Raw genomic sequence first — 27,848 nt, 5'->3', positions numbered from 1 at the left:
GCCAGCCGCTTGCCATGCGGCCAGGACTCCCCTGCCGGGGGCTGGGGTTCCCTGCTGCGTGTGCTTCCCCCGGGCCAGGACCCCCCAGAGCCTCCTGGCTCTCCCGGCGCGTGGTGGACGGTCCGTGGCTCAGGCCACGCGCGGGGCGGGAGCCGGCGTCATGTGGCAGAGACATTCAATGAAATCCACCTATCCTGTGGTGCCATCAGAAACAGGCCATAGGGTGATTTCATCAGACATCTCCTACCACCACCTCACCCCATCTGAGGGGAGAGAGCTGGGTGCCCCTCCAGCCCCTCCCAAACACCGCTCTCCCTGCCCTCCTCTCCCCACACGGTCCATGGGGGCCATTCCTTCCTCCACCCAGCTGGGGATCAGCTCCTGCCCTGACACGTGAGGGCTGGCCGCCCTGGGAACACTGCCCCAGCGCAGCCCTGCAGGCCTCTCTCTCCGCAGGCTCTAACCCAGCTCTGAATAGTCCTTGCCCTTCGCAGGATCCTGTGGCAGTGAGTTCCGCATGTGCACACACTATGAATAGCCCGCAGGGGCCAGATTCTCCCACGGCAGGATACAAGCAGCCCCCGGGAACATCAGCAGGAGTTACTCCTATCCTGAGGGGGAAGGATCGGGCCCCAGAGGTACCAGCATGGCTCGTTGCAATAGCAGCTGCAGGCAGCTTGGGTTCCTCTCCCCCAATCCCTGAGCACCAGCGGCAGCCCTGCCCCTGGGGTCCCCTCTAGGAGCAGAGGGAAGGGCAGGCCTTTGGCCCAGTCTGCCTGTGCTCTCTGCTGGGGCAGTTCGAGCCTGCTGTGCTGGGGGGTTTTCACGCAGGGACCACCGGACAGCAGCTTACAGTCTGATCTGGCCCCGTGCCCCATTCCCTGCCCCCCTGTGCTAGCCAGTCCCTGCCCTGCGGCCGGATGGGAACGAGCACCCCGTAGTGGGGAAGAGCCCCGTGCCCCATTCCCTGCCCCCCTGTGCCAGCCAGTCCGTGCTCTGCGGCCAGATGGGAACCAGCGCCCCGTAGCGGGGAAAAGTCCCATGCCCCATTCCCTGCCCCCCTGTGCCAGCCAGTCCCTGCCCTGCGGCTGGACGGGAACCAGCACCCCGTAGTGGGGAAGAGCCCCGTGCCCCATTCCCTGCCCCCCTGTGCCAGCCAGTCCGTGCTCTGCGGACAGATGGGAACCAGCGCCCCATAGCGGGGAAAAGTCCCATGCCCCATTCCCTGCCCCCCTGTGCCAGCCAGTCCCTGCCCTGCGGCTGGACGGGAACCAGCACCCCGTAGTGGGGAAGAGCCCCGTGCCCCATTCCCTGCCCCCCTGTGCCAGCCAGTCCGTGCTCTGCGGCCAGATGGGAACCAGCGCCCCGTAGCGGGGAAAAGTCCCATGCCCCATTCCCTGCCCCCCTGTGCCAGCCAGTCCCTGCCCTGCGGCTGGACGGGAACCAGCACCCCCTAGCGGGGAAAGGCCCCGTGCCCCATTCCCTGCCCCCCTGTGCCAGCCAGTCCCTGCTCTGCGGCTGGATGGGAACCAGCGCCCCGTAGCGCGGAAAAGCCCCATGCCCCATTCCCTGCCCCCCTGAGCCTGCCAGTCCCTGCTCTGCGGCTGGATGGGAACCAGCGCCCCGTAGCGGGGAAAAGCCCCATGCCCCATTCCCTGCCCCCCTGTGCCAGCCAGTCCCTGCTCTGCGGCTGGATGGGAACCAGCACCCCGTAGCGGGGAAAGGCCCCATGCCCCATTCCCTGCCCCCCTGTGCCAGCCAGTCCCTGCTCTGCGGCTGGATGGGAACCAGCGCCCCGTAGCGGGGAAAAGCCCCATGCCCCATTCCCTGCCCCCCTGAGCCTGCCAGTCTCCACGTCCCGTTCTGGGCTGGGTGCTGGTGGGACTGGGCGGCTGGCAGCTGCAATGCCCTCTCTCCCCTGCCCAGGCCGGGCCTGGCACTAACTCCATGATGCAGAGCCAAGGGCTGTGCTGGGGAGCTGGGCCCACAGCCTGCCCCACCAGCTGGGCGGTGCGACCCTCTCTATGCCCAGCGCAGCGGGGAGCGGGGCAGGGCTACGCACCAGGCGTTGCAGCTCCTGTGGACCTTGCTGCCGGGCGGGTAGGTCTCACCCCCATGCTCGCAGGGGCACATGCCCGGCGGGACGCACTGCCCGCTGTCGTCCAGCACCAGTCCCTCGGGGCAGTTACAGCCGGCCACGCACACGGCCAGGGCCTGGCAGGAGCTGGCCGCCCCCATGCGCAGGTCGGCACAGCTCTTCCCGCAGGGGGCGCTGCACTCCTGGTAGACCTGCCCCCCGCTGCACGGCACCGCTGTGGGGAGAGGGAGAGGGGGGCAGGGGGCCTTAGCACAGGCACCTCCAGCTTCCTCACCGAGAGCAGAGACCTGCCTCGTTCCCCAACCCCCCGCCTCCAGCGCCCATCCCCCGCCTTCTCCAGCGCCCACCTCTCCCCTTCCCCGGAGCCCACCCCCCGCCCATCTCCTCCCCACCCCTTCTCCAGCACCCATCCCCCCTCTCCAGCGCCCACCCCCTCCCCTTCCCCGGAGCCCACCCCCCGCCCATCTCCTCCCCGCCCCTTCTCCAGCACCCATCCCCTCCCCGCCCCTTCTCCAGCACCCATCCCCTCCCCCACTCCTTCTCCAGCGCCCATCCCCCCTCTCCAGCGCCCACCCCCTCCCCTTCCCCGGAGCCCACCCCCCGCCCATCCCCTCCCCCACCCCTTCTCCAGCACCCATCCCCCCTCTCCAGCGCCCACCTCTCCCCTTCCCCGGAGCCCACCCCCCGCCCATCCCCTCCCCGCCCCTTCTCCAGCACCCATCCCCTCCCCCACTCCTTCTCCAACGCCCATCCCCCCTCTCCAGCGCCCACCCCCTCCCCTTCCCCAGAGCGCAACCCCCACCCATCCCTTCCCCCGCCCCTTCTCCAGCGCCCATCCCCCGCCTTCTCCAGCGCCCACCCCTCCCCTTCCCCAGAGCCCGCCCCCCGCCCATCTCCTCCCCACCCCTTCTCCAGCACCCATCCCCCCTCTCCAGCGCCCACCCCCTCCCCTTCCCCAGAGCCCATCCCCCGCCCATCCCCTCCCCCGCCCCTTCTCCAGCACCCATCCCCTCCCCCGCCCCTTCTCCAGCGCCCATCCCCCCTCTCCAGTGCCCACTCCCTCCCCTTCCCCAGAGCCCAACCCCCGCCCATCCCCCCCCGCCCCTTCTCCGGCACCCATCCCCCCTCTCCAGCGCCCACCCCCTCCCCTTCCCCAGAGCCCAACCCCCGCCCATCCCCCCCGCCCCTTCTTCAGCACCCATCCCCTCCCCCACCCCTTCTCCAGCACCCATCGCCTTCTCTGCCCTTTCTCCGGAGCCCATCCCACACCCACTCCACCCCTTCTCCAGAGCCATCCTCTGGCTGCCCCACCCAGCCAGGCAGGGCTCCCCTCCCCGGACATGCCCAGTGGGGCCCAGCCTAGGCAGCCACCCACCGCAGAAGGTCTGGTTCCTCCAGGGCACCGGCGCCCCCTCCTGGGCACACTGCCTGGCGTAGGCGGCCAGGGCGCGGCACAGACAGTCCCCGCCGGCCGAGCAGCCGCACACGTCGTAGAGGCAGAGCTGGTAGTGGGGCTCCCGCTCCACCAGGTCGTGGCAGGGCTGTGGGACAGGGCAGGGGGCGCGTCACCCAGGGGCTCGGAGCAGCCGCCCGGGCTCCAGGCCCTTCCCTTGGGGGGCCTCTGCTGGGGGCACGGCACCGGGGGGCACGTCAGAAACCAGCCCCACAGACGCATGGGCACACGGACAGCACGTGTGCGAACAGCCGCACGTGGAGAGGGCCAGTCCGGTGACCATCCGACACGCGTGACACAGACACGGGGCGACCGGGGTCCCTCAGGGCAGACACACCCCGGGGACGTCCAGACAGGCCCACACCCGTGCCAGGGGCACACAGCAAACGCTCCTGGATCCGGCCCCCTCCCCGGCACGCGCACACACAGATCCGGTGCCCCTCGCTGTGGCCTCTGGTCCCAGCCCCCCGGGGGCTCCGCCGGGGCGGGTACCTGGAAGGCCGGGCCGTGGAGGGTGCCGCAGGCGGCCTCGGCGAACTCCCGGCGCTGGGCGAAGGTGCCGCAGGGGTCGAAGGCGAAGGAGCCGAGCGCGGGGCACTCGCTGGACGCCCGGAACTTGTTGGCGAAGGCGGCGACGCTGGGCTCCACGTCCCCGGCGGGGGTGGTGAACTCGTCCTGCTGGTTCCAGGTGTAGGTGCCGCACAGACCTCGCACCTGCCGGGGGAGGGGGTGAGGGGGCAGTCGGGGAGCTCCCCCTCCCCACACGCAGCAGGGAGGCCAGCGGGTGCCAGGCCTGCGGGGGGCTGCGGGGACGCGGACTCTTGCTCTGCCAGGCATGGGGCGAAGACCCACCAGCTCCCTCACCCCGGGGTCTGCGATGCCAGTCGCGAGAGACCTGGCACCGGCCACACGGGCCTGGGAGGCTCCGGGCCCCGCTCCCGGTACTCAGAGCCGGCCATTCGGCCCACGCCCACAGCCGGGCTCCTCTCCCCTTGGGCCCTGCGGGCAACGCCCCGCTGCGAGGGCCCTCCCGGGGGGCACCAGGAGCGCGCTGGGCCTCACCTTGCCGGCGAAGCTGGGCTGCAGGGTGATGTAGGCGGCAGGGAGCTCCAGCCCCCACAGCACGTGGGCGCCGAAGGCCTGGAGCAGCAGGAAGGAGGACGAGGCCCGTCGGATGCTCAGGTCAGCGCTGGCAAAGGGCAGGGCCACCTCCTGCCCGTTCACGGCCACGTCCCCTGCAGCAGGGAAGGGCCAGAGAGGAGATGGGAGAGGAGGGGGGCAAGGGAGAACCGCACAGAGAGAGAGGCCCCGACCCCACTCCCTGCCCCACCACCTGCCAGCTGGGCCTCTGCCCGGGGCAGATCAGAGCCAGCCCCAAGCCAGCCAGCCCCGCTTCCTGCAATCCCTTGATGCCCCCAGGCTGCCCGTCTCTGCAAGGGGCTGCCAGGCGCTCCCCCGCGGCGAAGCCCAGCTGACCTGTGATGTGGAGCCGGGCGGAGGTCCTGTGCGCAGTCACCGTCAGGGCCCGGAGGCAGCTCACGGCCCCTTTGCTCCCACACGCCACCTTCTCCACCGTGATCAGCAGCTTCCAGTCCACAAAGTCCTGCCAGGCAACGGTGCCCCAGCCTGTGAGGGCCGGAGACGCGGCCCAAGGCGGCTCCCCAGCCGTTCCCTGCCGCGTGCCCCGGCCCAGGGGACGGGACCTGCCGGCCGCTCTCGAGGGCACTGCGCGGGCTGGGCTGGGGGCCCCGCGGGGCTCTGCACTGGTTTGTTCGTGGAGGGGCTCTCCGGAGCTGCACCAGCACTGAGTGGCCAGGCTCCTCGAGGGGCTGCTTGGGCACAGCATGCCCCCCAACCCCCATGCCATGGGGTTCCCTTCCTGCCCAGGGCACCAGACCCCTCTCCCCTGGCACCCCAGCCCCACGGCAGCTCCCAGGGCTCCAGTTCCCCCCTCCTCCTGGTCCCCCAGACCCAACGGCAGCTCCCAGGGCACCAGACCCCCCTCCCCTGGCACCCCAGCCCTACGGCAGCTCCCAGGGCTCCAGACCCCTCTCTCGCCAGCAGCCTGGCCCCCCCAAGCCCCACGGCAGCTCCCAGGGCCCCAGGGCCCGCTCACCTGCACCAGGATGTACTCGCAGACGCCGTGGAAGGAGTAGCGCTTCTGGTCGAAGGTCACGTAGTGCGGGTCCCCGATCACGGCACACTCGGCCGAACACTTGTCCTGCGAGCAGTGCCAGCGCCCACCCTGGCACGTGCTGCAGGGACGGGGGCGAGAGAGGGGCACGGGGTCGCCACGGCTCGCTGAGCCCCCTGCCGCACGCCGGGCCACGGCAGGCCCTGCGGCTGGTGCCGGGGCCTGCAGGACATGGCGGGGGGCATCTCCAGGAGGGACCTCTCTAGCCTGGGGAGGCTCAGCCTGGGGCTCCCACCCAGGGGTCCCCAGCAGCTCCCGGGGCGTCGTGTCCCAGCTGCCACCTGTCTCTCTGGTTCCACTCAAGTACCTTTGCTCAGCAGCTGCCCCGCCCCAGCCCCGCCGGGCCCGATCCTCCGTGGGTCTCCTCTGCAGCTCAAGGGAGGTACCCCAAAGGAGCTGGGGATGTACCCCGGGGAAAGTGGGGTGCAGCAGCCTGGGCGAGGGAGAAGGGCCCCCAGGGATTCCCCAGGAGGCAGGGGGCTCCCCACACAATGCTGTCCTCCCCTCGGGTGGGGCGGGACCGTGGGGTGGCTGAGCTGTGAGACGGGGACTCTGCCCCGCTCCATCGCTGAGGGGCCCGCGGAGCCCAGACCGTCCCCGCAGATCGCCACGCCCCAGCCTGGCACAGCACTGCGCCACCAGCTGCCCGAGGCACAGCAGAGACGAGTCCAGCTCGGCAGTGCGGGTGTGGGCACCGGGGAGGGGTTACCTTAGGGGCTGCCCCTCCCTGCTGCCCACACCAGTGCCCGGCTGGGAGGGCCGATGGGGGCTTTCCTCACCATTGGTTGCACCGCTGCTGGATGCTCTGCCCCGGGGCGTACTTCTGGCGACGGTGGTAGCAGGGGCAGTCGCCCTCAGGGACGCAGGCCCCCCCCTCCAGGTAGAGGCCCGGCGGGCACTCGCAGCCACTCACACACTCGTCCCGGCAGTGCCCCTCCTCGCCGGTGCCCACGGCGGCACAGCTGGCTGGGCACGAGGACACGCAGTCCGAGTACTGCTTCCCCTGGCCGCACTGCTTCTCTGCGGGGCAGACACGCGGCGCCTCAGGCCCGGGCCGGCAGCGCCCCCTCTGCCAGCCAGCCAGGCGCAGGCTCCCAGGGAGCACGTCTGCCCGGGCGCCCTGCCCACCTCCGAGGAGCACATGCGGGGCGACGCCAGGAGAGCCCCGGGGGCTGCTGCTCCCCACACGCAGCCTGCGGTGCCGGAGTGAGAGGAGCTCCTCCCCGCTGACAGCGGTAGTGGGTCTCTTACCCTCCCCACGAGAGGGCAGCCCCACTCCCTGTCTCCTACACATGCACCAGGCCCTTCCAGCCCGGGGCGTTCACGGGCGGGCGGCCCAGGGGGCTGAGCGTCTCCTGAGCATGCAGGGGGTGAACCTGGGCGTGAGGGTGGGTGTATGTGGGGGCCAGGGCTGGATGGGAGACAGGTGCGAGGGGAGGGCGTGGGGGCGGGGGGCAGAGCCGGGGGAAGGGGTCCATGCTGCCGGAGCGGGCCCGGCTGCGGAGCTGCCCGCTGGGGGAGCGCACTGGCCCCTACCGCAGAACCCGGGCCTCCTCCAGTCGAGGTAGACGAGCTCCTGGGCGCATTCGCGGGCATAGCTGGCGAAGGTGGCGCACACGGCCTCCCGCCGCCCGGCCCCCGTGCCCCCCTGCCGGCAGGACGCGGACATGCAGGCGTCGTAGAATCCGCCCGGGTCCACCTGCAGGGAGAGAGGCCGCGTCAGCCAGCGCCGGGGGGAGAGGGGGGGCACGGCTGCCCCGGCTGCTCCCCAGGAGGTGGGTACCGCCGTCCCCTGACCTCGGAGTGGCACCGGCTGAAGGGGCTGGCCAGCAGCTTCCGGCACACGGCCTCGGCCTCCTGCCTCACGGCGCTGGCCTCCGCGTCGTCGCAGCTGTCTCCCGCCTCCGCCACGTCCTGGCACGGGAGCTGCACCCGGGCAGAGCAGAACCCCCGTCAGTGCCAGAGCACCCCCAGCCGTCAGCCCGGCGCCCCCAGAGCCGCACAGGGGAGCACCCGCAGCCGTCAGCCCGGCGCCCCCAGAGCCGCACGGGGGGGCACCCCCAGCCGTCAGCCCGGCGCCCCCAGAGCCGCACGGGGGGGCACCCCCAGCCGTCAGCCCGGCGCCCCCAGAGCCGCACGGGGGGGCACCCCCAGCCGTCAGCCCGGCGCCCCCAGAGCCGCACAGGAGAGCACCCGCAGCCGTCAGCCCGGCGCCCCCAGAGCCGCACGGGGGGGCACCCCCAGCCGTCAGCCCGGCGCCCCCAGAGCCGCACGGGGGGGCACCCCCAGCCGTCAGCCCGGCGCCCCCAGAGCCGCACGGGGGGGCACCCCCAGCCGTCAGCCCGGCGCCCCCAGAGCCGCACGGGGGGGCACCCCCACCTCACCCCATGCAGCCCCCGGGCGCTCCCCCTTCTGAGCACACACTGCTCCTGTGCGGGAGAAGCATCTCCACCAGCTGCCACCAACACCCCAGCTCCAGCTGCTCCCGGCAGGGTCAGGAATACGCTGCACGGGGGCGAAGGGCTCTGGGCGCCAGCGCAGCCCCAGGGCGGTGCCACGCCGTCCCCCTCCCTCTGAGCCGTGGGAGAGGACTGCAGCAGGGGCCCTGCCCGGTACCTCTGGGCTGGCATCTGGGACCCTCCAGGAATTCCCGAAGCTGGCGGCGAAGGTGGCCACATCCCCTCCTACGCGCAGGAAGTCATCTGCAAGCAAAACAGGCGCTGGGGATGTGGGGAGAGGAAAGCGCCCCTGCTGGCAGGTGGGGGCTGGGAATGGGGACCCCCCCCGCTGCCAGATCTCCAGCCCAGCTCTCACACCAGGCTCACCAGCTCGCGCCAGGATCAGGCGCTGGGGTCTGGTCCCTGCTCCGCCCCAGGGGAAGGGCATGGGCAGTGGAGGGCTTGTTCTGGGGGCACTGTCACCCAGACACAGGCAGGCCCAGGGGAGAAGAGCCCTGGAGCGAGCTGGGGGCCCCTCACCCAGCAGGGGCCGGAGGACGGCAGGTTGGGTCCTGCTGCACCAGGGCAGGTGCCCCCCGCACGGGGATGCAGGGGGTGGGACTGTCCCATTCCCGAGCAGTGGGGCTCACTGCGTGCTGGGAGGGAGAGACGCTCCCAGGGCAGGGCGCTGTCGGCAGGGGGCCCGGCCCCACGCGGTGAGCAGGGCGGGTTGGGGGCAGAGCCCTGTCGGCAGGGGGCCCGGCCCCACGCGGTGAGCAGGGCGAGTTGGGGGCAGAGCCCTGTCGGCAGGGGGCCCGGCCCCACGCGGTGAGCAGGGCGGGATGGGGGCAGGGCGCTGTCGGCAGGGGGCCCGGCCCCACGCGGTGAGCAGGGCGGGTTGGGGGCAGGGCGCTGTCGGCAGGGGGCCCGGCCCCACGCGGTGAGCGGGGCGGGTTGGGGGCAGGGCGCTGTCGGCAGGGGGCCCGGCCCCACGCGGTGAGCAGGGCGGGTTGGGGGCAGGGCGCTGTCGGCAGGGGGCCCGGCCCCACGCGGTGAGCAGGGCGAGTTGGGGGCAGGGCGCTGTCGGCAGGGGGCCCGGCCCCACGCGGTGAGCAGGGCGAGTTGGGGGCAGGGCGCTGTCGGCAGGGGGCCCGGCCCCACGCGGTGAGCGGGGCGGGTTGGGGGCTGGGCGCTGTCGGCAGGGGGCCCGGCCCCACGCGGTGAGCAGGGCGAGTTGGGGGCAGAGCCCTGTCGGCAGGGGGCCCGGCCCCACGCGGTGAGCAGGGCGGGATGGGGGCAGGGCGCTGTCGGCAGGGGGCCCGGCCCCACGCGGTGAGCAGGGCGGGTTGGGGGCAGGGCGCTGTCGGCTGGGGGCCCGGCCCCACGCGGTGAGCGGGGCGGGTTGGGGGCAGGGCGCTGTCGGCAGGGGGCCCGGCCCCACGCGGTGAGCAGGGCGGGTTGGGGGCAGGGCGCTGTCGGCAGGGGGCCCGGCCCCACGCGGTGAGCAGGGCGAGTTGGGGGCAGGGCGCTGTCGGCAGGGGGCCCGGCCCCACGCGGTGAGCAGGGCGAGTTGGGGGCAGAGCCCTGTCGGCAGGGGGCCCGGCCCCACGCGGTGAGCAGGGCAGGTTGGGGGCAGGGCGCTGTCGGCAGGGGGCCCGGCCCCACGCGGTGAGCGGGGCGGGTTGGGGGCAGAGCCCTGTCGGCAGGGGGCCCGGCCCCACGCGGTGAGCAGGGCGGGTTGGGGGCAGAGCCCTGTCGGCAGGGGGCCCGGCCCCACGCGGTGAGCGGGGCGGGTTGGGGGCAGAGCCCTGTCGGCAGGGGGCCCGGCCCCACGCGGTGAGCAGGGCGGGTTGGGGGCAGGGCGCTGTCGGCAGGGGGCCCGGCCCCACGCGGTGAGCAGGGCGGGTTGGGGGCAGGGCGCTGTCGGCAGGGGGCCCGGCCCCACGCGGTGAGCAGGGCGGGTTGGGGGCAGGGCGCTGTCGGCAGGGGGCCCGGCCCCACGCGGTGAGCAGGGCGGGTTGGGGGCAGAGCCCTGTCGGCAGGGGGCCCGGCCCCACGCGGTGAGCAGGGCGAGTTGGGGGCAGGGCGCTGTCGGCAGGGGGCCCGGCCCCACGCGGTGAGCAGGGCGGGTTGGGGGCAGGGCGCTGTCGGCAGGGGGCCCGGCCCCACGCGGTGAGCAGAGCGGGTTGGGGGCAGGGCGCTGTCGGCAGGGGGCCCGGCCCCACGCGGTGAGCAGGGCGGGTTGGGGGCAGAGCCCTGTCCGCAGGGGGCCCGGCCCCACGCGGTGAGCAGGGCGGGTTGGGGGCAGGGCGCTGTCGGCAGGGGGCCCGGCCCCACGCGGTGAGCAGGGCGGGTTGGGGGCAGAGCCCTGTCGGCAGGGGGGCCCGGCCCCACGCGGTGAGCAGGGCAGGTTGGGGGCAGGGCGCTGTCGGCAGGGGGCCCGGCCCCACGCGGTGAACAGGGCGGGTTGGGGGCAGAGCCCTGTCGGCAGGGGGCCCGGCCCCACGCGGTGAGCAGGGCGGGTTGGGGGCAGAGCCCTGTCGGCAGGGGGCCCGGCCCCACGCGGTGAGCGGGGCGGGTTGGGGGCAGAGCCCTGTCGGCAGGGGGCCCGGCCCCACGCGGTGAGCAGGACGGGTTGGGGGCAGGGCGCTGTCGGCAGGGGGCCCGGCCCCACGCGGTGAGCAGGGCGGGTTGGGGGCAGGGCGCTGTCGGCAGGGGGGCCCGGCCCCACGCGGTGAGCAGAACGGGTTGGGGGCAGGGCGCTGTCGGCAGGGGGCCCGGCCCCACGCGGTGAGCGGGGCGGGTTGGGGGCAGAGCCCTGTCGGCAGGGGGCCCGGCCCCACGCGGTGAGCAGGGCGGGTTGGGGGCAGGGCGCTGTCGGCAGGGGGCCCGGCCCCACGCGGTGAGCAGGGCGGGTTGGGGGCAGGGTGCTGTCGGCAGGGGGCCCGGCCCCACGCGGTGAGCAGGGCGGGTTGGGGGCAGGGCGCTGTCGGCAGGGGGCCCGGCCCCACGCGGTGAACAGGGCGGGTTGGGGGCAGAGCCCTGTCGGCAGGGGGCCCGGCCCCACGCGGTGAGCGGGGCGGGTTGGGGGCAGAGCCCTGTCGGCAGGGGGCCCGGCCCCAGGCGGTGAACAGGGCGGGCTGGGGGCAGAGCCCTGTCGGCAGGGGGGCCCGGCCCCACGCGGTGAGCAGGGCGGGTTGGGGGCAGGGCGCTGTCGGCAGGGGGCCCGGCCCCACGCGGTGAGCAGGGCGGGTTGGGGGCAGGGCGCTGTCGGCAGGGGGCCCGGCCCCACGCGGTGAGCAGGGCGAGTTGGGGGCAGGGCCCTGACGGCAGGGGGCCTGGCCCCACGCGTGAGCAGGGCGGGTTGGGGGCAGGGCGCTGTCGGCAGGGGGCCCGGCCCCACGCGGTGAGCAGGGCGGGTTGGGGGCAGGGCGCTGTCGGCAGGGGGCCCGGCCCCACGCGGTGAGCAGGGCGGGTTGGGGGCAGGGCCCTGTCGGCAGGGGGCCCGGCCCCAGGCGGTGAGCAGGGCGGGTTGGGGGCAGAGCCCTGTCGGCAGGGGGCCCGGCCCCACGCGGTGAGCGGGGCGGGTTGGGGGCAGAGCCCTGTCGGCAGGGGGCCTGGCCCCAGGCGGTGAGCAGGGCGGGTTGGGGGCAGAGCCCTGTCGGCAGGGGGCCCGGCCCCACGCGGTGAGCAGAGCGGGTTGGGGGCAGAGCCCTGTCGGCAGGGGGCCCGGCCCCAGGCGGTGAGCTGGGCGGGTTGGGGGCAGAGCCCTGTCGGCAGGGGGCCCGGCCCCACGCGGTGAGCAGGGCGGGTTGGGGGCAGGGCGCTGTCGGCAGGGGGCCCGGCCCCACGCGGTGAGCGGGGCGGGTTGGGGGCAGAGCCCTGTCGGCAGGGGGCCCGGCCCCACGCGGTGAGCAGGGCGGGTTGGGGGCAGGGCGCTGTCGGCAGGGGGCCCGGCCCCACGCGGTGAGCAGGGCGGGTTGGGGGCAGGGCGCTGTCGGCAGGGGGCCCGGCCCCACGCGGTGAGCGGGGCGGGTTGGGGGCAGGGCGCTGTCGGCAGGGGGCCCGGCCCCATGCGGTGAACAGGGCGGGCTGGGGGCAGAGCCCTGTCGGCAGGGGGCCCGGCCCCACGCGGTGAGCAGGGCAGGTTGGGGGCAGAGCGCTGTCGGCAGGGGGCCCGGCCCCACGCGGTGAGCGGGGCGGGTTGGGGGCAGAGCCCTGTCGGCAGGGGGCCCGGCCCCAGGCGGTGAACAGGGCGGGCTGGGGGCAGAGCCCTGTCGGCAGGGGGCCCGGCCCCACGCGGTGAGCAGGGCGGGTTGGGGGCAGGGCGCTGTCGGCAGGGGGCCCGGCCCCACGCGGTGAGCAGGGCGGGTTGGGGGCAGGGCGCTGTCGGCAGGGGGCCCGGCCCCACGCGGTGAGCAGGGCGAGTTGGGGGCAGGGCCCTGACGGCAGGGGGCCTGGCCCCACGCGTGAGCAGGGCGGGTTGGGGGCAGGGCGCTGTCGGCAGGGGGCCCGGCCCCACGCGGTGAGCAGGGCGGGTTGGGGGCAGGGCGCTGTCGGCAGGGGGCCCGGCCCCACGCGGTGAGCAGGGCGGGTTGGGGGCAGGGCCCTGTCGGCAGGGGGCCCGGCCCCAGGCGGTGAGCAGGGCGGGTTGGGGGCAGAGCCCTGTCGGCAGGGGGCCCGGCCCCACGCGGTGAGCGGGGCGGGTTGGGGGCAGAGCCCTGTCGGCAGGGGGCCTGGCCCCAGGCGGTGAGCAGGGCGGGTTGGGGGCAGAGCCCTGTCGGCAGGGGGCCCGGCCCCACGCGGTGAGCAGAGCGGGTTGGGGGCAGAGCCCTGTCGGCAGGGGGCCCGGCCCCAGGCGGTGAGCAGGGCGGGTTGGGGGCAGAGCCCTGTCGGCAGGGGGCCCGGCCCCACGCGGTGAGCAGGGCGGGTTGGGGGCAGGGCGCTGTCGGCAGGGGGCCCGGCCCCACGCGGTGAGCAGGGCGGGTTGGGGGCAGAGCCCTGTCGGCAGGGGGCCCGGCCCCACGCGGTGAGCAGGGCGGGTTGGGGGCAGGGCGCTGTCGGCAGGGGGCCCGGCCCCACGCGGTGAGCAGGGCGGGTTGGGGGCAGGGCGCTGTCGGCAGGGGGCCCGGCCCCACGCGGTGAGCGGGGCGGGTTGGGGGCAGGGCGCTGTCGGCAGGGGGCCCGGCCCCATGCGGTGAACAGGGCGGGCTGGGGGCAGAGCCCTGTCGGCAGGGGGCCCGGCCCCACGCGGTGAGCAGGGCAGGTTGGGGGCAGAGCGCTGTCGGCAGGGGGCCCGGCCCCACGCGGTGAACAGGGCGGGTTGGGGGCAGAGCCCTGTCGGCAGGGGGCCCGGCCCCACGCGGTGAGCAGGGCGGGTTGGGGGCAGGGCGCTGTCGGCAGGGGGCCCGGCCCCAGGCGGTGAGCAGGGCGGGTTGGGGGCAGAGCCCTGTCGGCAGGGGGCCCGGCCCCACGCGGTGAGCAGGGCGGGTTGGGGGCAGGGCGCTGTCGGCAGGGGGCCCGGCCCCACGCGGTGAGCAGGGCAGGTTGGGGGCAGGGCGCTGTCAGCTGGGGGCCCGGCCCCACGCGGTGAGCGGAGCGGGTTGGGGGCAGAGCCCTGTCGGCAGGGGGCCCGGCCCCAGGCGGTGAACAGGGCGGGCTGGGGGCAGAGCCCTGTCGGCAGGGGGCCCGGCCCCACGCGGTGAGCAAGGCGGGTTGCCCCCGCAGGGCTGTGCTCACCGGCAGGGTCGTCATTGTAGAGCCCGCAGAGCCCGCGCGTGGTGCCCCGCAGCTCCCCGCTGACCGTCACATACACCGTGTGGCGCCCGTCAGACTTGACCCGCACGCCCAGGCCGCTCTCCACGAAGACGAAGTCACCGAGCCACCGGACGCTGATCCCTGCGGGGGGAGAGCGGTGGGCAGCTCAGCAGAGCCACGTGCCCGGCTGCCAGCCGGGGCCCAGAGGGACGGCAACGGGCGCATGGGCTGCATGTCGGGGCCTCCCTGCCAGGGAGATGGATCCAGCAGTGGGATCGTCTCCAGGAGGGGCTGGGAGCCCCCGGCTGGGCTGGGCAGAGCCCTGGGTGATGGACTGTCGGCCTGCTCCCGCCTGGGCACGGCCTAGGTGCTCTGTGTGTCCCTTAATTCCACCCCATTCCTCCTAGCTCGCCCCTATGGCCCCAGCAGTCCCTGCCCGGGGCCCGTGCAGGCCGGTGCCAGGCTAGACCTCTCCTCCCACCAGCTCTGCCCGGGCGATGGGCACGGGTGGACCCCAGTGGGTGTCAGGGGACCTAAGCACCAAGTGCCTGGAGACAAACAGGCCTGGGGAGACCCCAGGGAGCCCAGGACACGGGGGCACCCCGCGGCTCTGCCAGGCAGATGGGCAGATCAGAAGCCCCTGTGTGCCGCGTGCTGGTCCGTGGCTTTCCCCCACAGAGCTCTCTGTCCTCCTCACCATCCTGCAGGAGCGGCTCCCCCTCCGGCACCACGACCCCATTCACGGAGATGTTTCGGCCCTGAGCCACGACCAGGTCCAGCCCGAAGAGCATGCGCAGCGCCTGCGGGGGAGGCAGGGCAGGGAGTGAGCGAGATGGCAGCTCAGGGGCACGCAGAGCTAGAGGGGGACGGCAGAACATGGCCCATGGCTTTAACAGCGCAGGGATGAGCCACTGGGACCTGCTTCCCCAGCCAGTGTGGAGTCTCCATCCCTCGCTGGCTTCACTAGCAGACTGGCTACTTCCCCGAGAGACACTGTAGCCAGACACAAGCCACAGGGCTCAAGCCAGGCAGAACTGGCTGAAGTTCACGGCCTGTGCCCTGGGAGGTCCTTCTGGCCCGAAGCTCTCCGGAGCAGGGGGGTAGGTGACCTCCACCAGCCCCTCCTCAGCCAGTCTGCCCCCCAGGCTCTCCCTGGCAGCCCCCTTCACCCCCAGCCTGCTCTTGGTGTGTCTTTACCCCCTCCTCTGGCTCGTTCTCTAGGACGTTGCACTCCATATGATTTATGGAAATATGCTTATGAGGGTAAATATGATGCAACTGGAATATGCTTTCTGCAAAGGTCTCTTGTAAGGTGTCATTACAAAGGTTATAACCTACTGAATATATTCCTCCTATCTGTATGTATGTATCATTCTTGTATCTGAAGCTAGAAATATAAAGTATAACTCTGGGGTCCTACTGTAATTATGCAAAGTGTGGGCCATGGATGGTGGTTTGGAATCTTGATGGCCCCCATTGACTAGGACAATTGGCTGTCAATGGCTCTGTTCACTTGCAGGCCTCCCTGTGTTCCAGCCCAGGAAGAATGGAGGGTTGGGGTCTCACAGGACATGTGACCATGTCACATGATGCTGGAATCCATCTTAAATCTGGTACTTTTCCATTTAGAAGGAGGGGTGGGGACCCAGAGAGACAAAAGATTCCCACCTTGGGCCAAAGTTATAGAAGGGGGTGGAACAGAACAAAGGGGGCTGCCAGTCATGAGAAATCCCCTAGTTACCACTTGAGCTGGAACTAACAAGGACTGCACCAGGGGAAAGGATTGGGCCCAGACTAGGAAGGAGTCTAGTCTGTGGAAGGTTTCAGAGTAGCAGCCGTGTTAGTCTGTATCCGCAAAAAGAAAAGGAGGACTTGTGGCACCTTAGAGACTAACAAATTTATGAAGTGAGCTGTAGCTCACGAAAGCTTATGCTCAAATAAATTTGTTAGTCTCTAGGGTGCCACAAGTACTCCTTTTCTTCTGGTCTGTGAAAGAAGCTTATTGGAACATCTCTGAGGGTGAGATTTACCTGTATTCAGTTTCTTAATGTATTAGGCTTAGACTTGCATGTTTGGTTTTATTCTGCTTGGTAACTCACTTTGTTCTGTCTGTTATTACTTGAGACCACTTAAATCCTACTTCTTATACTTAATAAAATCACTGTTGTTTGTTAATTAACCCAGAGTAAGTGATTAATACCTGGGGGAGCAAACAGCTGTGCATCTCTCTCTCTCTCAGTGATATAGAGGGTGGGCAATTTATGAGTTTACCCTGTATAAGCTTTATACAGAGTAAAACTGATTTATTTATTTGCGGTTTGGATCCCATTGGGAGCTGGGTGTCTGGGTGCTGGAGACAGGGAACCTGCTGAGTGGTTTTCAGTTAAAGCCTGTAGCTTTGGGGCGTGGACCAGACCTGGGTCTGCGTTGCGGCGTGTCTGGCTCAACAAAGAGGGTTCTGGAGTCCCAGGCTGGCAGGGAAAACGGGCTCAGAGGTAACTTCAGCACATCAGATGACAGTCCGAAGGGGGTCTCTGTGACCGAACCCGTCACACTCTCCCTTGCTCTTTTCTCACCCCCCTCTCCCTTTCTTCCCGTCTCTCCCCCCCCCCAACACCCAAGGCCCTGGCTGGTCGCGGAAGACCCCGGTGAGACCCTGTACCCGGTGGCAGTGTGATGGTGCACAGGTCCCGCTGCCCGAGATGTCCACGGCCCAGGTGCCATCGGAGGCAGCGGCTAGGCTGTAGGTGCAGTCCCCGTGGAAGTGGAAATGTTTCCCATCAAAGCTGCGGTAGTGGAAGCCGGCCCAGGTGACGCAGGTGGCGAAGAGGCGCTGGCGAGGCCTGGGCAGGCCCAGCAGGGCCGTGGGGGGCAAGGGCCGGAGGAGGAAGGGGGCCGGCAGGTCCCCTGCGGAAGAACAAGGGGACCGATCAGCCAGCGGGCACGTCACGGTCTGGTGACACCCGCAGAACTGCAGAACTGGGACCCGCTGTGAGCCACCATGGGGGCGAGGAGAGGCATCATGGGCTGGGGGGCACCCAGTAACTGGCCTCTTGGAGACGTGGCGTGGGGCGCTCCGACTCGCCCCCCCGCGAGGGTTGGTCAGAGCTCAGCTGCCCAGGGCCGGGCGATCGACCATGCCAGGGCCACCCTGGGGTCTCTCCTGAGGGTCGCGGCTGCCTGGGGGCGGGAGGGTCTCGCTCCTCAGCACCCCCGTGGCTGTGCCGGAGAGCACGATGCAGGGAGCACGGCATGCTGGGAGCTGCAATCTCCCGCGGGCCGCGGCTCCATGGTGCTGTGGCGTGGGACTGGCTGGGTGGCCGGGGCGCTGCCCCAGGGGGAATGCAGCAGGGCTTGGCAATGGGAGCGGCACGCAGGGCAGTGCCCCTTGCCCCCGGAGCCAGCACTCGCCTGGCAGGGGCAGGGCGGAGCAGCTGAGGCAGACCTCGGAGGAGGTGTTCTTCCAGCTGCGGCCCCAGGGCCGCCCGCAGCACTCGGCCATGCTCAGCAGGGACAGGTTCCAGGTGCCCAGGCCGGCCTGGCACTGCCATGTGGAGAAGCAGAGCCCCAGGAAGCCCTCGCCTGGGAGAGAGCGACAGACACTGGTCAGGGGAGAACGAGGCCAGGCCCCAGGCCCTGGGTCATGCTCCATTGGGGCACCGCTGTCCCCCCAATGACCCCCGAGCCTCCCTACGTGTCCAAAGGACTCCAGTGGCCACAGAGACCTCAGAGCCTGGGGAAGCTCCCCCTGCCCGTGGCACCCGGCGTGGCCTCGGGACTCCCTTTGGGGGTGAGGCCGCGTGGACGGGGGCTAAACACAATGGCGTTGGCCTGGGCGCGTTCCCGAGGGTGCAGGGCAGCCCAGCGTATGGCTCCCTAACCCTGAACCCGGCCCCCACCGGCCCCAGCCCGACGCCCCGTGCCCGGCTCCCCCCATGAACCCGGCCCCCACCTGCCCCAGCCCGACGCCCCGTGCCCGGCTCCCCCCGCGAACCCGGCCCCCGCCTGCCCCAGCCCGACGCCCCGTGCCCGGCTCCCCCCGCGAACCCGGCCCCCGCCTGCCCCAGCCCGACGCCCCGTGCCCGGCTCCCCCCGCGAACCCGGCCCCCGCCTGCCCCAGCCCGACGCCCCGTCCCCGGCTCCCCCCGCGAACCCGGCCCCCGCCTGCCCCAGCCCGACGCCCCGTCCCCGGCTCCCCCCCGAACCCGGCCCCCGCCTGCCCCAGCCCGACGCCCCGTGCCCGGCTCCCCCCGCGAACCCGGCCCCCGCCTGCCCCAGCCCGACGCCCCGTGCCCGGCTCCCCCCGCGAACCCGGCCGCCGCCTGCCCCAGCCCGACGCCCTGTGCCCAGCTCAGCCCCGCCCCCCCAAACCCAGCCCCCCAAACCCAGCCTGACGCCCTGTGCCCAGCTCACCCCCACTCCCCCAAACCCAGCCCCCGCCTGCCCCAGCCCGACGCCCTGTGCCCGGCTCCCCCCGCGAACCCAGCCCACGCCGGCCCCCGCCTGACACCCTGTGCCCAGCTCCTCCTGCCAACCCAGCCGCAGCCTGCCCCAACCCGACGCCCTGTGCCTGGCTCACCCCGAACCCAGCCCCCGCCGGCCCCAGCCCAACACCCTGTGCCCGGCTCACCCCCTCCCCCAAACCCAGCCCCCGCCTGCCCCAGCCCGACGCCCTGTGCCCGGCTCCCCCCGCGAACCCAGCCCCCGCCTGCCCCAGCCCAACGCCCTGTGCCCGGCTCCCCCCGCGAACCCGGCCCCCGCCTGCCCCAGCCCGACGCCCTGTGCCCAGCTCAGCCCCGCCCCCCCAAACCCAGCCCCCCAAACCCAGCCTGACGCCCTGTGCCCAGCTCACCCCCACCCCCCCAAACCCAGCCCCCGCCTGCCCCAGCCCGACACCCTGTGCCCGGCTCCTCCTGCCAACCCAGCCGCAGCCTGCCCCAACCCGACGCCCTGTGCCTGGCTCACCGCGAACCCAGCCCCCGCCGGCCCCAGCCCAACACCCTGTGCCCGGCTCACCCCGCCCCCCCAAACCCAGACCTGCCTGCCCCAGCACGACGCCCTGGGCCCGGCTCCGGCAGGCTCCTCACCCTGGGTGCAGTGGGGCCCGCTCCAGCCCTCGCAGCAGGCTCGCACCGTGCGGTTCCACACCACGGGCCTCGTGTCCGGGGGCCTGCCGGCCAGGGGAGACGCACAGTCAGAGACGGGGCAGGGGCACAGAGATGGATGAGGGCACAGAGAGGGGTGGAGGCACAGACATGGGGTGGGGGCACAGAGCGGGGACAGGGGCACGACAGGGTGGGGCACAGACATGGGGCAGGGGCACAGAGAGGGGGCAGGGGGCACAGAGCAGGGATGGGGGACAGAGATGGGACGGGGCACAGGGAGTGGATGGGGGGCACAGAGCAGGGGTGGGGGTACATAGAGCAGGGATGGGGGCACAGAGAGGGGGCAGGGGCACAGAGAGGGGTCAAGTTGAGGGACTCACGCCTGGGCTGAAAATCCCTTGGTTCCTTGTTGGCCGCCCCGATCCCACCTCCCCCCAGCATCCCCTGCTCTGCCCCCGCTGGCGGCTCTGGCTTGGCCTGGGTGCCCCCTGTGACGAAGTGGGACTGTTCTTAATGTTTCCTCTGAATAGTGTGGGGGTGCCTCAGTTTCCCCTAGGCAGTTCTTAAGTATCTAGGTGGTGGGATAAGGGTGTATGATCGTTGCAGAGCCCTAGAGGGCAGGTGTGTACAGGAGTCTGGACACAGAGAATGGCCGACACCCTGTTTCCTGGCCACTGATGGCCTGGCCCTTCCCCCCTGCAAGGTGAGAGCTAAAGGGTTGGAGAACAAAGGAATCAGGTGCCCTCCTGGCCCGGGAAAGGGACAAAGCCCAGAGGAGGGAGGGCCGGGGGGAGTTTCAGTTTGGGGCTGGTTGGGGACAAGGAGTGAAGTGCAGACGGGGTTGTCTGGCTCACTGCCCCCCCCCAAAATGGACCTGGCTGAGGGGTCCAGTTCTCTGCACCTACAAGCTCTGTGTTAGACCATGTTCCTGTCGTCTAATAAAACTTCTGTGTTACTGGCTGGCTGAGAGTCCCGTCTGACTGCGGAGTTGGGGGGCAGGACCCTCTGGCTTCCCCAGGACCCAGCCTGGGCGGACTGGCTGTGGGAAGCGCACGGAGGGGCAGAGGAGGCTGAATGCTCCGAGGTCAGACCCAGGAAGGTGGAAGCTGTGTGAGCTGTGTGTCCTGCAGACAGGCTGCTCCCAGAGAGGAGACTTCCCCAGAGTCCTGCCTGGCTTCATAGGGAGCAGTTCCAGAGCATCACCCGGGGACCCCGTGACACCCCTCCCGCTCTCCCGGCCCACTCACTTGTAGATGTAGCACAGGGGGGCGGTGGGCCCGGCCTGGGCATGGAAGTGGGCAATGGCCTGGTCCCCACCATAGGCCTGGCGCATCCTGTGCTGGTCGATGCGCCAGCCCGCCAGGTTGTACTGGTACACGTCCGGGCAGGGCACCGCCTGCTCGCGCCGGGGGCTCACCACCTCCTCCTCCATCACCTGCTCCGTCCTCTCGCACCAGCGCCTGCAACCGCACCGGCATCCGAACGAGGAATGGGCCCAGCCCCCCCCACCGAGCCCTGGACCCAGCCCCCCAACCGGAGCCCTGGACCCCCAAACCACAACCCTGGACTCCCAAACTGGCATCCTGGACCCAGCTCCCCCAAACCAGAGCCCTGGACCCCCAAACCAGAGCCCTGGACCCAGACCCCTAAACCAGGAAGCTGGACCCAGCCTTTCCCACCCCTCCCCCCAGATTGCAATCCCGGCCCTGAACCGGCCAAGCCTGGCCAGGAGTCCCAGCGCCAAACCCTCAGCACTTGGATCCGGAGCCGCCCTGTGCAGCCCAGGCCTGCGCTGAGCTGGCTCCCCCGTCCCAGCTCCGACGTGGGGTTCGGGGAGCCTAGCTCCCCCGTCCCAGCTGTGTGGGGATCTGGCTTCCTAGCCCTCCCCCACTCCCCACACTCTCACTGGAGTCACAAGGGGGAGGGCTGCCATGGGGTTACCGGACTGCCCGGCCCCTGCCCAAGCAGCGGAGGGTGAAGCCATGAGGGGGCTGTGAGGCATTGGGACTGGCTGGAGTTGGGGGGTGAGGAGCCCAGCCTAGGGGGAGAGCGGGGGCCCCTAAACTAACCCTCACCCTGCCCCCGGCTCTGCCTCACCCCTCTGTCCTGAGGGATGCAAGTGGACTCAGGCTTTTCCCGTCCCCCCACTGACCCCAGCGCAGCGTGGACCTGCGGGGACCGGCCCGGGGACCACGGGCAGGCAGAGCGCAGAGCGGAGCCCTGTGGCTGCAGGGCCACCTGGGGGTTCGCATCCCCACGCCCTGGGGCGCAGCTCTGCTCCCCTCCGTGCAGGGCCTGGGGGGTAGGGGGGGCAACAGCTCCGGTGGGAGCCCAGGGCTGGCTGCTCCTGGGAGAACCCAAAACGGAAGACACGTCCTTACCCCTCAGCCAGCGCCACCGTCACCCAGAGCGAGAGCCAGACCAGCATCCCCATCAGCTCCCCGGCAGGAGGGCAAAGGCCCCGGCCCCGTGCTGCACCCGGCATGGCCTGCAGCCAACCTCACTGTCGCCGAGTGCCGCCTGCCGAGACAGAAAGGCTCACCGGGAGCGGGGGGAGCGCAGACCCCCGCACTCTGCTGGAGCCAGCCGGGCCACTGTTCACAGCGAACCGTCCAGCCGAGACCCCCCGAGCTCCACGGGGAGCGGCCCACGGCTCTCCCGGAGCTCAGACCCCCCGAGCCAGGGCTGGGAGCGGCCCAGGGCTCTCCCGGAGCTCAGACCCCCCGAGCCAGGGCTGGGAGCAGCCCAGGGATCTCCCGGAGCTCAGACCCCCCGAGCCAGGGCTGGGAGCGGCCCAGGGCTCTCCCGGGTGGGTTTGTTACTCCGGGTTGGTCCAGCCCTTCACACCAAGGCATTTCAGCATGGCCCGTCAGAGCTATTCTCGGCTATCCGTGGGGTGAGGCTAGTCACAGGAGTGTTTTGCTCCCTGACTGCAGCTGAGGCTTTTCCAAATGGAAGAAGGCACCAAAGAGCGGCCAGATGGCCAGCAAACCTTCGCCCCGCATGGGCACCGTTCGCCCCGCAGCTGCCAGGGCCGTTCGCCTGCTGTGGCCGTTCTCACGACACAGACAGCCCCGCTCGGTAGGAGCAGGCGGGGGGAGCCCTACGGACCCCAGCGGTTCCCCTGGGGCTGGCTTTGCCCGGCCCTGGCGAGGGTCCCATGGGGGACGTCTGTGCACCAGCTGGGAGGTGCCAATCCCCGGGGGTCAGAGGCGCTCGCTGGGCTGGAGCGAGAGAGCTAAGAACAGCCGTGTGGAGCGGCGGCACGGTGAGGGGCCAGGCCAGCCGCCCCGCCTGACCCCGTGGGCATGTACTCGAGCAGAGCTAGCGTGGGAGTCTGCCCAAGCTGGGAATCACACGCCCACACCAGCGTGTGCAGCGCGCTCACACGCATGTCTCAGCCAGCAAGCTAGCACCTTGATCCCGCACCTCGCTGCCCATCGCAGAGCCGCCCCCTCCACCGGGCCCCCGGGTGTGACGGGGTCAGCCCCCCTTTACTGCGGGAGGCCCAGACTGGCACAGTCCCCGCTGGCTCCCACCCAGCAGTGGAGAATATTCCCCTCCCTAGAGGGGCTCCAGACTGGGACTTTCCCTGACAGCACAGCGTGGGGTATGGAAACACTGGCTTTTCTAGAGACACCAGATATAGTTGTGACGAAGCGGGACTGTTCTTAATGTTTCCTCTGAATAGTGTGGGGGTGCCTCAGTTTCCCGTGTGCAGTTCTTAAGTCTCTAGGTGGTGGGGTAAGGGTGATTGATCATTGCAGAGCCCTAGAGGGCAGGTGTGTGCAGGGGTCTGGAAACAGAGAATGGCCGACACCCTGTTTCCTGGCCACTGATGGCCTGGGCCCTTCCCCCCTGCAAGGTGAGAGCTAAAGGGTTGGAGACCAAAGGAATCCGGTGACCTCCTGGCCCGGGAAAGGGACAAAGCCCAGAGGAGGGGGGGCTGGAGGGAGTTTCAGTTTGGGGCTAGCTGGGGACATGGAGTGAAGGGCAGACGTGGTTGTCTGGCTCACTGCCCCCCAAAATGGACCCAGCTGAGGGGTCCAGTTCTCTGCACCTACAAGCTCTGTTTTAGACCAAGTTCCTGTCATCTAATAAAACTTCTGTGTTACTGGCTGGCTGAGAGTCCCGTCTGACTGCGGAGTTGGGGGGCAGGACCCTCTGGCTTCCCCAGGACCCCGCCTGGGCGGACTCGCTGTGGGAAGCGCATGGAGGGGCAGAGGATGCTGAATGCTCCGAGGTCAGACCCAGGAAGGTGGAGCCGTGTGAGCTGTGTGTCCTGCAGACCGGCTGCTCCCAGAAAGGAGACTTCCCCAGAGTCCTGCCTGGCTTTGTAGGGAGCCGTTCCAGAGCATCGCCCGGGGACTCCGTGACAATAGTTAACCTTTGGAACCCACTGCCACAAGATTGTTCTGAGGCCAAGAGCTTCGGTGGGTTCAAAGAAGGATTTGACTAGACACTCATGTGAATAACATCCACAGCTATGTTAGATAGCACAAGAATTTAGAAAGGCTAGAAACTCTCCTGCCAACCCCTAACTGCTATGGGGAGGCAGCTTCGTCTAGGGGCTGGCTAGTTCAGTACTGTCCGCCACACGGTGTTTTGCAGCTTCCTCTGACCAGCGGTCCGAGACAGGCGGATCCCTGCTCTGCCCCACGCTCATACCGGGGTAGGAAGTACACTGGATGCCCACAGCCACGCTGGGCAGGATGAGAGTGGGGGCTGCAGCGTGGGGATCTCGCACACCTCGCTTCAGAGGCTTTGGGGTGGGAGCCGGGCAGGGGTCTCCCCAGAATTTTCCACCCCTAACTGCTCCGAGCCCGCAGGACCCTCGCGCACCCGAAACCCCCTTACCTGAGTCTCCTGGAGTCCCAAAGCCCCAGCGCTCTCGCCTGGGTCTGCCTTCCCCGCAGCCGCTCCCTGCACCTAGGGCCACATCCCTGGGTGGCTCTTCCCCTCTGGACTGGGGCAGCAGCAGCCCGGAGGGAGGGCTTTATATCCTGTCCGCTTAGCCAGACTCGGAGCCATCGGAGGAGCCTGGATTGGAGAATTCCCCGGGAAACACAGCTGCTGCAGCGTGGATTCGCTCTGCCCACTCAGACGGAAACCCCCCACCCCCACCTTCCCCTCGGCCACAGGGGGCCGGGGTCTTTCCAGCCCACACTTCGCAGGACACACTTGGGGGATGAGCCAAGGCCTGGCCGGCGGGTACGGAGCCCTGTGCCCTGCATGTCTCTGGGCAGGGGGCATCTGCACTTACTGGTGACGGCCGGCCGGGAGCTGCCTAAAGGGTGTGACCCCCGAGGGGGGAGGGAACGGTCCGGGGGAGCTCCAGGGGGAACAGAGACAAGGAATGGGATGGCCTGAGCCCCCAGAGTGATCCCAGCCAGCCAATTGTCTCCAGGGTGAGATGGGGGCCCCGTGCATGACAGTCACCGGGCGCGGCCCCAGGGAAGGGTGTAGGGACCAGCCATGCCCTGGGCTCGGCAGAGGAGCCAGCTGGACCTAGGCCGTTCTCCCGTTGCTAACGGCTCCAGTTCTCCCTGCTCGCGGCCTGCAGCCTCCCTGGGCCTCAGCTGTAACCTGCCATGGCCACAGGTCCTGGACTATGTGGGTCACAGAGGCTACGAGTCCCAGCATGCAAAGCTGCACCTCGGTAGCTTCTGAACGAGGGGCCGTGGGGCCCAGTCAGGATAACAACAGCCCGTTGCAATTAGCATGTGTGGAGCAGGGGACACGTGCACACCCTCTATGCAAACAGGGAGCTCCCCAGCCCCCAGGGAAGTACAGGGGTCCCACCTCCCACATAGGGAAATCAAGGCACAGGAGGGCAGAGACTCCGCCAAGGTCACACAGTGACCAGCCGCCTGCCAACAGGACACCCAGTACCTTATTCTACCTACCAGAGCCCACTCCCTTCCCGGGACCACAGAGAGAACCCAGGAGTCCTGACGCCCAGCCCCTATTCCAACCACCAGATCACACTCCCTTCTTGGCACCACAGAGAGAACCCAGGAGTCCTGGCACCCAGCCCCCTATTCTAACCACCGGACCGAGCTGCTTCCCAGGGAAGGACACCCCTGGGGGCTTTGGGGAGGCGGGCAGGCCCCTGAAAGCAGAGCTCTGTGCCACCTCCCCCCTCATGGGCAGGGTGGGGGAGCAGCAGCAGCTGGGAGCGCCGGTGCTGGCGTGGGGGCTCTCCAGGATGTTGCCTGCCCGGACCAGGGGCTCGTGTGTGTAACTAGGATGTGGCCTGGGGATTTCCCAGCTGCTGGGCTGGAATCTCGGCCCCCGCTGGCTTCCCCTTCAGCCGCCCGTCCCAGACCCGGATCTGCCTTATCCTCACGTCCTGGGCTCTGGCTCATCCCCACAAAGAATGTCCGAGGCTGGAGCAGGGCTTTGCCCCCCTGCAGCCCCCTCACTCAGTGAAGGGAGGGGAGAGGGTCAGACTTCTGGGGCAGGGGGAGAGGGTAAGGACAGAATCAAAGCACAGTGAGTGCCCCCAGGCAGACCAAGCTCACCACGCCCCCAGGCAGGGTCTGGGTCGCACAGGGCTCACCCCAGAAGGGACGGCTCCCCAGAAAAGTACTGCTCTGGTAAGATCCCTCAGTGCCGACCACCAGCCGCGGACTAGTCCAGAGTTGGGCTCCCACCCACAGCTCTGCTGCCGCCCCTCAATCATGGGCTCCCCCAGGAGCTCCCCGAGGGGCTGGCTAGCCCAGATTTGCCCCCATCTTCCTCTGCAGCAGCTAGTCCCGGCCCTAGCTGGAGATGGGACACTGAGCTGGGCAGAGGCCAGGCCAGCTCCAGTCCAGCAGCATCTAGTAAGCAATTCCCTCCTGGGGGCAGTCTCCCTAGTGTCCATCCAGGCCCCATCCTCAGTGCCTGGCGTATTAGCTGAGACTGGAAGCAATTCAGGACAGGGAGAGACTGCAAAGCACCAGGCGCCGCTAGGGCCCTGCAGAGAGATGTGTCTGCTCCTTGCCCTGCCTGAGTCGTCTCCATATAGCCCTGTGTAGCCCTATTAACTGGGGAGCGTATGGGTCCCCCCAACCCTGCTCACCTCCCCGTGTCTCCCCACAGCCTAGCCCCCTTCCTGCCTCTCCCCAGTCTGTCCCTCCCCATCATCCCAGGGCGGCTGGGCATGGCTGTATTCTCTCCCACTGCCTAGCGACCCGCCAGGGCCTGATTCTCAGTAAGGCCCCTCTGGGCGCATTCAGTGGGTTGACGTGGCTCGCTGAGACCCCCTGGCATCCCCGCCAGCCTCCGAGGGGGTGCAGAACTGCCCTCAGGGCCCTGCGCTGGTCCTGCTTCCAGCCCTAGGGTGGCCTCCTCCCAGACGGAGGCAAACCGGCTACTTGTCACCCCACACCAACAAAACCTGGCTGCTGTCCCCCCTCCACCCGCTGCCAAAACCTGGCTGCCAGCCGTCCCCACCCCAAGCAAAAACCGGCCGCCGGCCACCCCCACCCCCGGCAAAACCCAGCCGCGGGCCACCCAAACACACATGGCAGTCTGTGCATTTTTACATTCTTTCATCACTTTCCTTACTCTGTCCCGGCACGGCGTGGCAGCCCAAGCTGTGGGGCGGTGACCCGGAGAGCGCGCCAGCATGGTCCGAGGGAACCAAGCCAGCCCAGGTAATCTGCTAACCAGCCAGGCTGCTTAAAAACCAGCCAGGTGGCAACTTTGGGCAGGTGATGGGCAGAAGGAGGTGGGTGAGATGCAGAGAGGGCAAGTGGCTGGAGCACGCTGCACTCTGACTATTCTCTGCTTCCCAGGGCCCAGCCGTAGCTGATAACTTTCACTCACCCCTCACAATGCAAAGGCAGGCGAACGGTTGCTGTGATTTGTTGTCTGCGTTGCAGCAGCACCCAGAGGTCCCACTCGCAGATCGGGCCCCGTGGTGCCGGGGGCTGCACACCCCCCTACGGCCCAGCATTGCCAGCTCTCACGCTGCTATCAGGGGGCTCACTCTCGGCTCGTTGGGAGTTTTTTTAAGGGTTCTCGTGAATTTCTGATTTCTGCCTTCACCTCCCCAAGTCTGGCCCTTCCCCAAAATGGCAGCAGAAGCCACAGACGGACTCTGGGGCAGTCGCCTTCCTGTGAGCAGCCTGTCTGCAGGACACACAGCTCACCCAGCTTCCAGCTTCCACCTTCCTGGGTCTGACCTCGGAGCATTCAGCCTCCTCTGCCCCTCCGTGTGCTTCCCACAGCGAGTCCGCCCAGGTGGGGTCCTGGGGAAGCCAGAGGGTCCTGCCCCCAAACTCCGCAGTCAGACGTGACTCTCAGCCAGCCAGGAAAACAGAAGGTTTATTAGACAACAGGAACATGGTCTAACAAAGAGCTTGTAGGTGCAGAGAACAGGACCCCTCAGCCGGGTCCATTTTGGGGGGCAGTAAGCCAGACAACCACGGCTGCACTTCACTCCATGTCCCAGCCAGCCCCAAACTGACTCCCCCTCCAGCCCCTCCTCCTCTGGGCTTTGTCCCTTTCCCGGGCCAGGAGGGCACCTGATTCCTTTGTTCTCCAACCCTTTAGCTCTCACCTTGCAGGGGGGAAGGGCCCAGGCCATCAGTTGTTAGGAAACAGGTTGTCGGCCACTCTCTGTCTCCAGACCCCTGCACACACCTGCCCTCTAGGGCTCTGCAACGATCATACACCCTTACCCCACCACCTAGATACTTAAGAACTGCATAGGGGAAACTGAGGCACCCCCACACTATTCAGAGGAAACATTAAGAACAGTCCCACTTCGTCACATCTCTCACCCCTTCGAGATTGAACTGAGCGGGGTCAC

General features: G+C 69.8%; 2 protein-coding genes across 2 annotated transcripts in view; one reads left to right on the top strand and one right to left on the bottom strand.

Annotated features, from left to right (window-relative positions):
* The window catches only part of SSPOP, a 117,091-nt gene extending 95,794 nt beyond the window's left edge, over positions 1 to 21,297 (bottom strand). Inside the window, 17 exon segments of the mRNA XM_043541895.1 lie at positions 2,063 to 2,312; positions 3,474 to 3,639; positions 4,044 to 4,265; positions 4,614 to 4,786; positions 5,028 to 5,154; positions 5,668 to 5,806; positions 6,525 to 6,765; positions 7,282 to 7,444; positions 7,543 to 7,671; positions 8,362 to 8,447; positions 13,923 to 14,081; positions 14,638 to 14,740; positions 16,624 to 16,847; positions 17,352 to 17,522; positions 19,028 to 19,110; positions 20,293 to 20,505; positions 21,284 to 21,297. Of these exon segments, the coding sequence (XP_043397830.1) occupies positions 2,063 to 2,312; positions 3,474 to 3,639; positions 4,044 to 4,265; positions 4,614 to 4,786; positions 5,028 to 5,154; positions 5,668 to 5,806; positions 6,525 to 6,765; positions 7,282 to 7,444; positions 7,543 to 7,671; positions 8,362 to 8,447; positions 13,923 to 14,081; positions 14,638 to 14,740; positions 16,624 to 16,847; positions 17,352 to 17,522; positions 19,028 to 19,110; positions 20,293 to 20,505; positions 21,284 to 21,297 (2,663 nt within the window).
* GIMAP8 (GTPase, IMAP family member 8) overlaps positions 1 to 27,848 on the top strand; it is a 641,187-nt gene that overhangs the window by 261,355 nt on the left and 351,984 nt on the right. The window lies entirely within an intron of this gene.

Source organism: Chelonia mydas, chromosome 2, assembly GCF_015237465.2.
Source record: "Chelonia mydas isolate rCheMyd1 chromosome 2, rCheMyd1.pri.v2, whole genome shotgun sequence".
NCBI classification, from domain to species: Eukaryota; Metazoa; Chordata; order Testudines; family Cheloniidae; genus Chelonia; species Chelonia mydas.
This window is presented reverse-complemented; position numbering and strand designations above follow the sequence as displayed.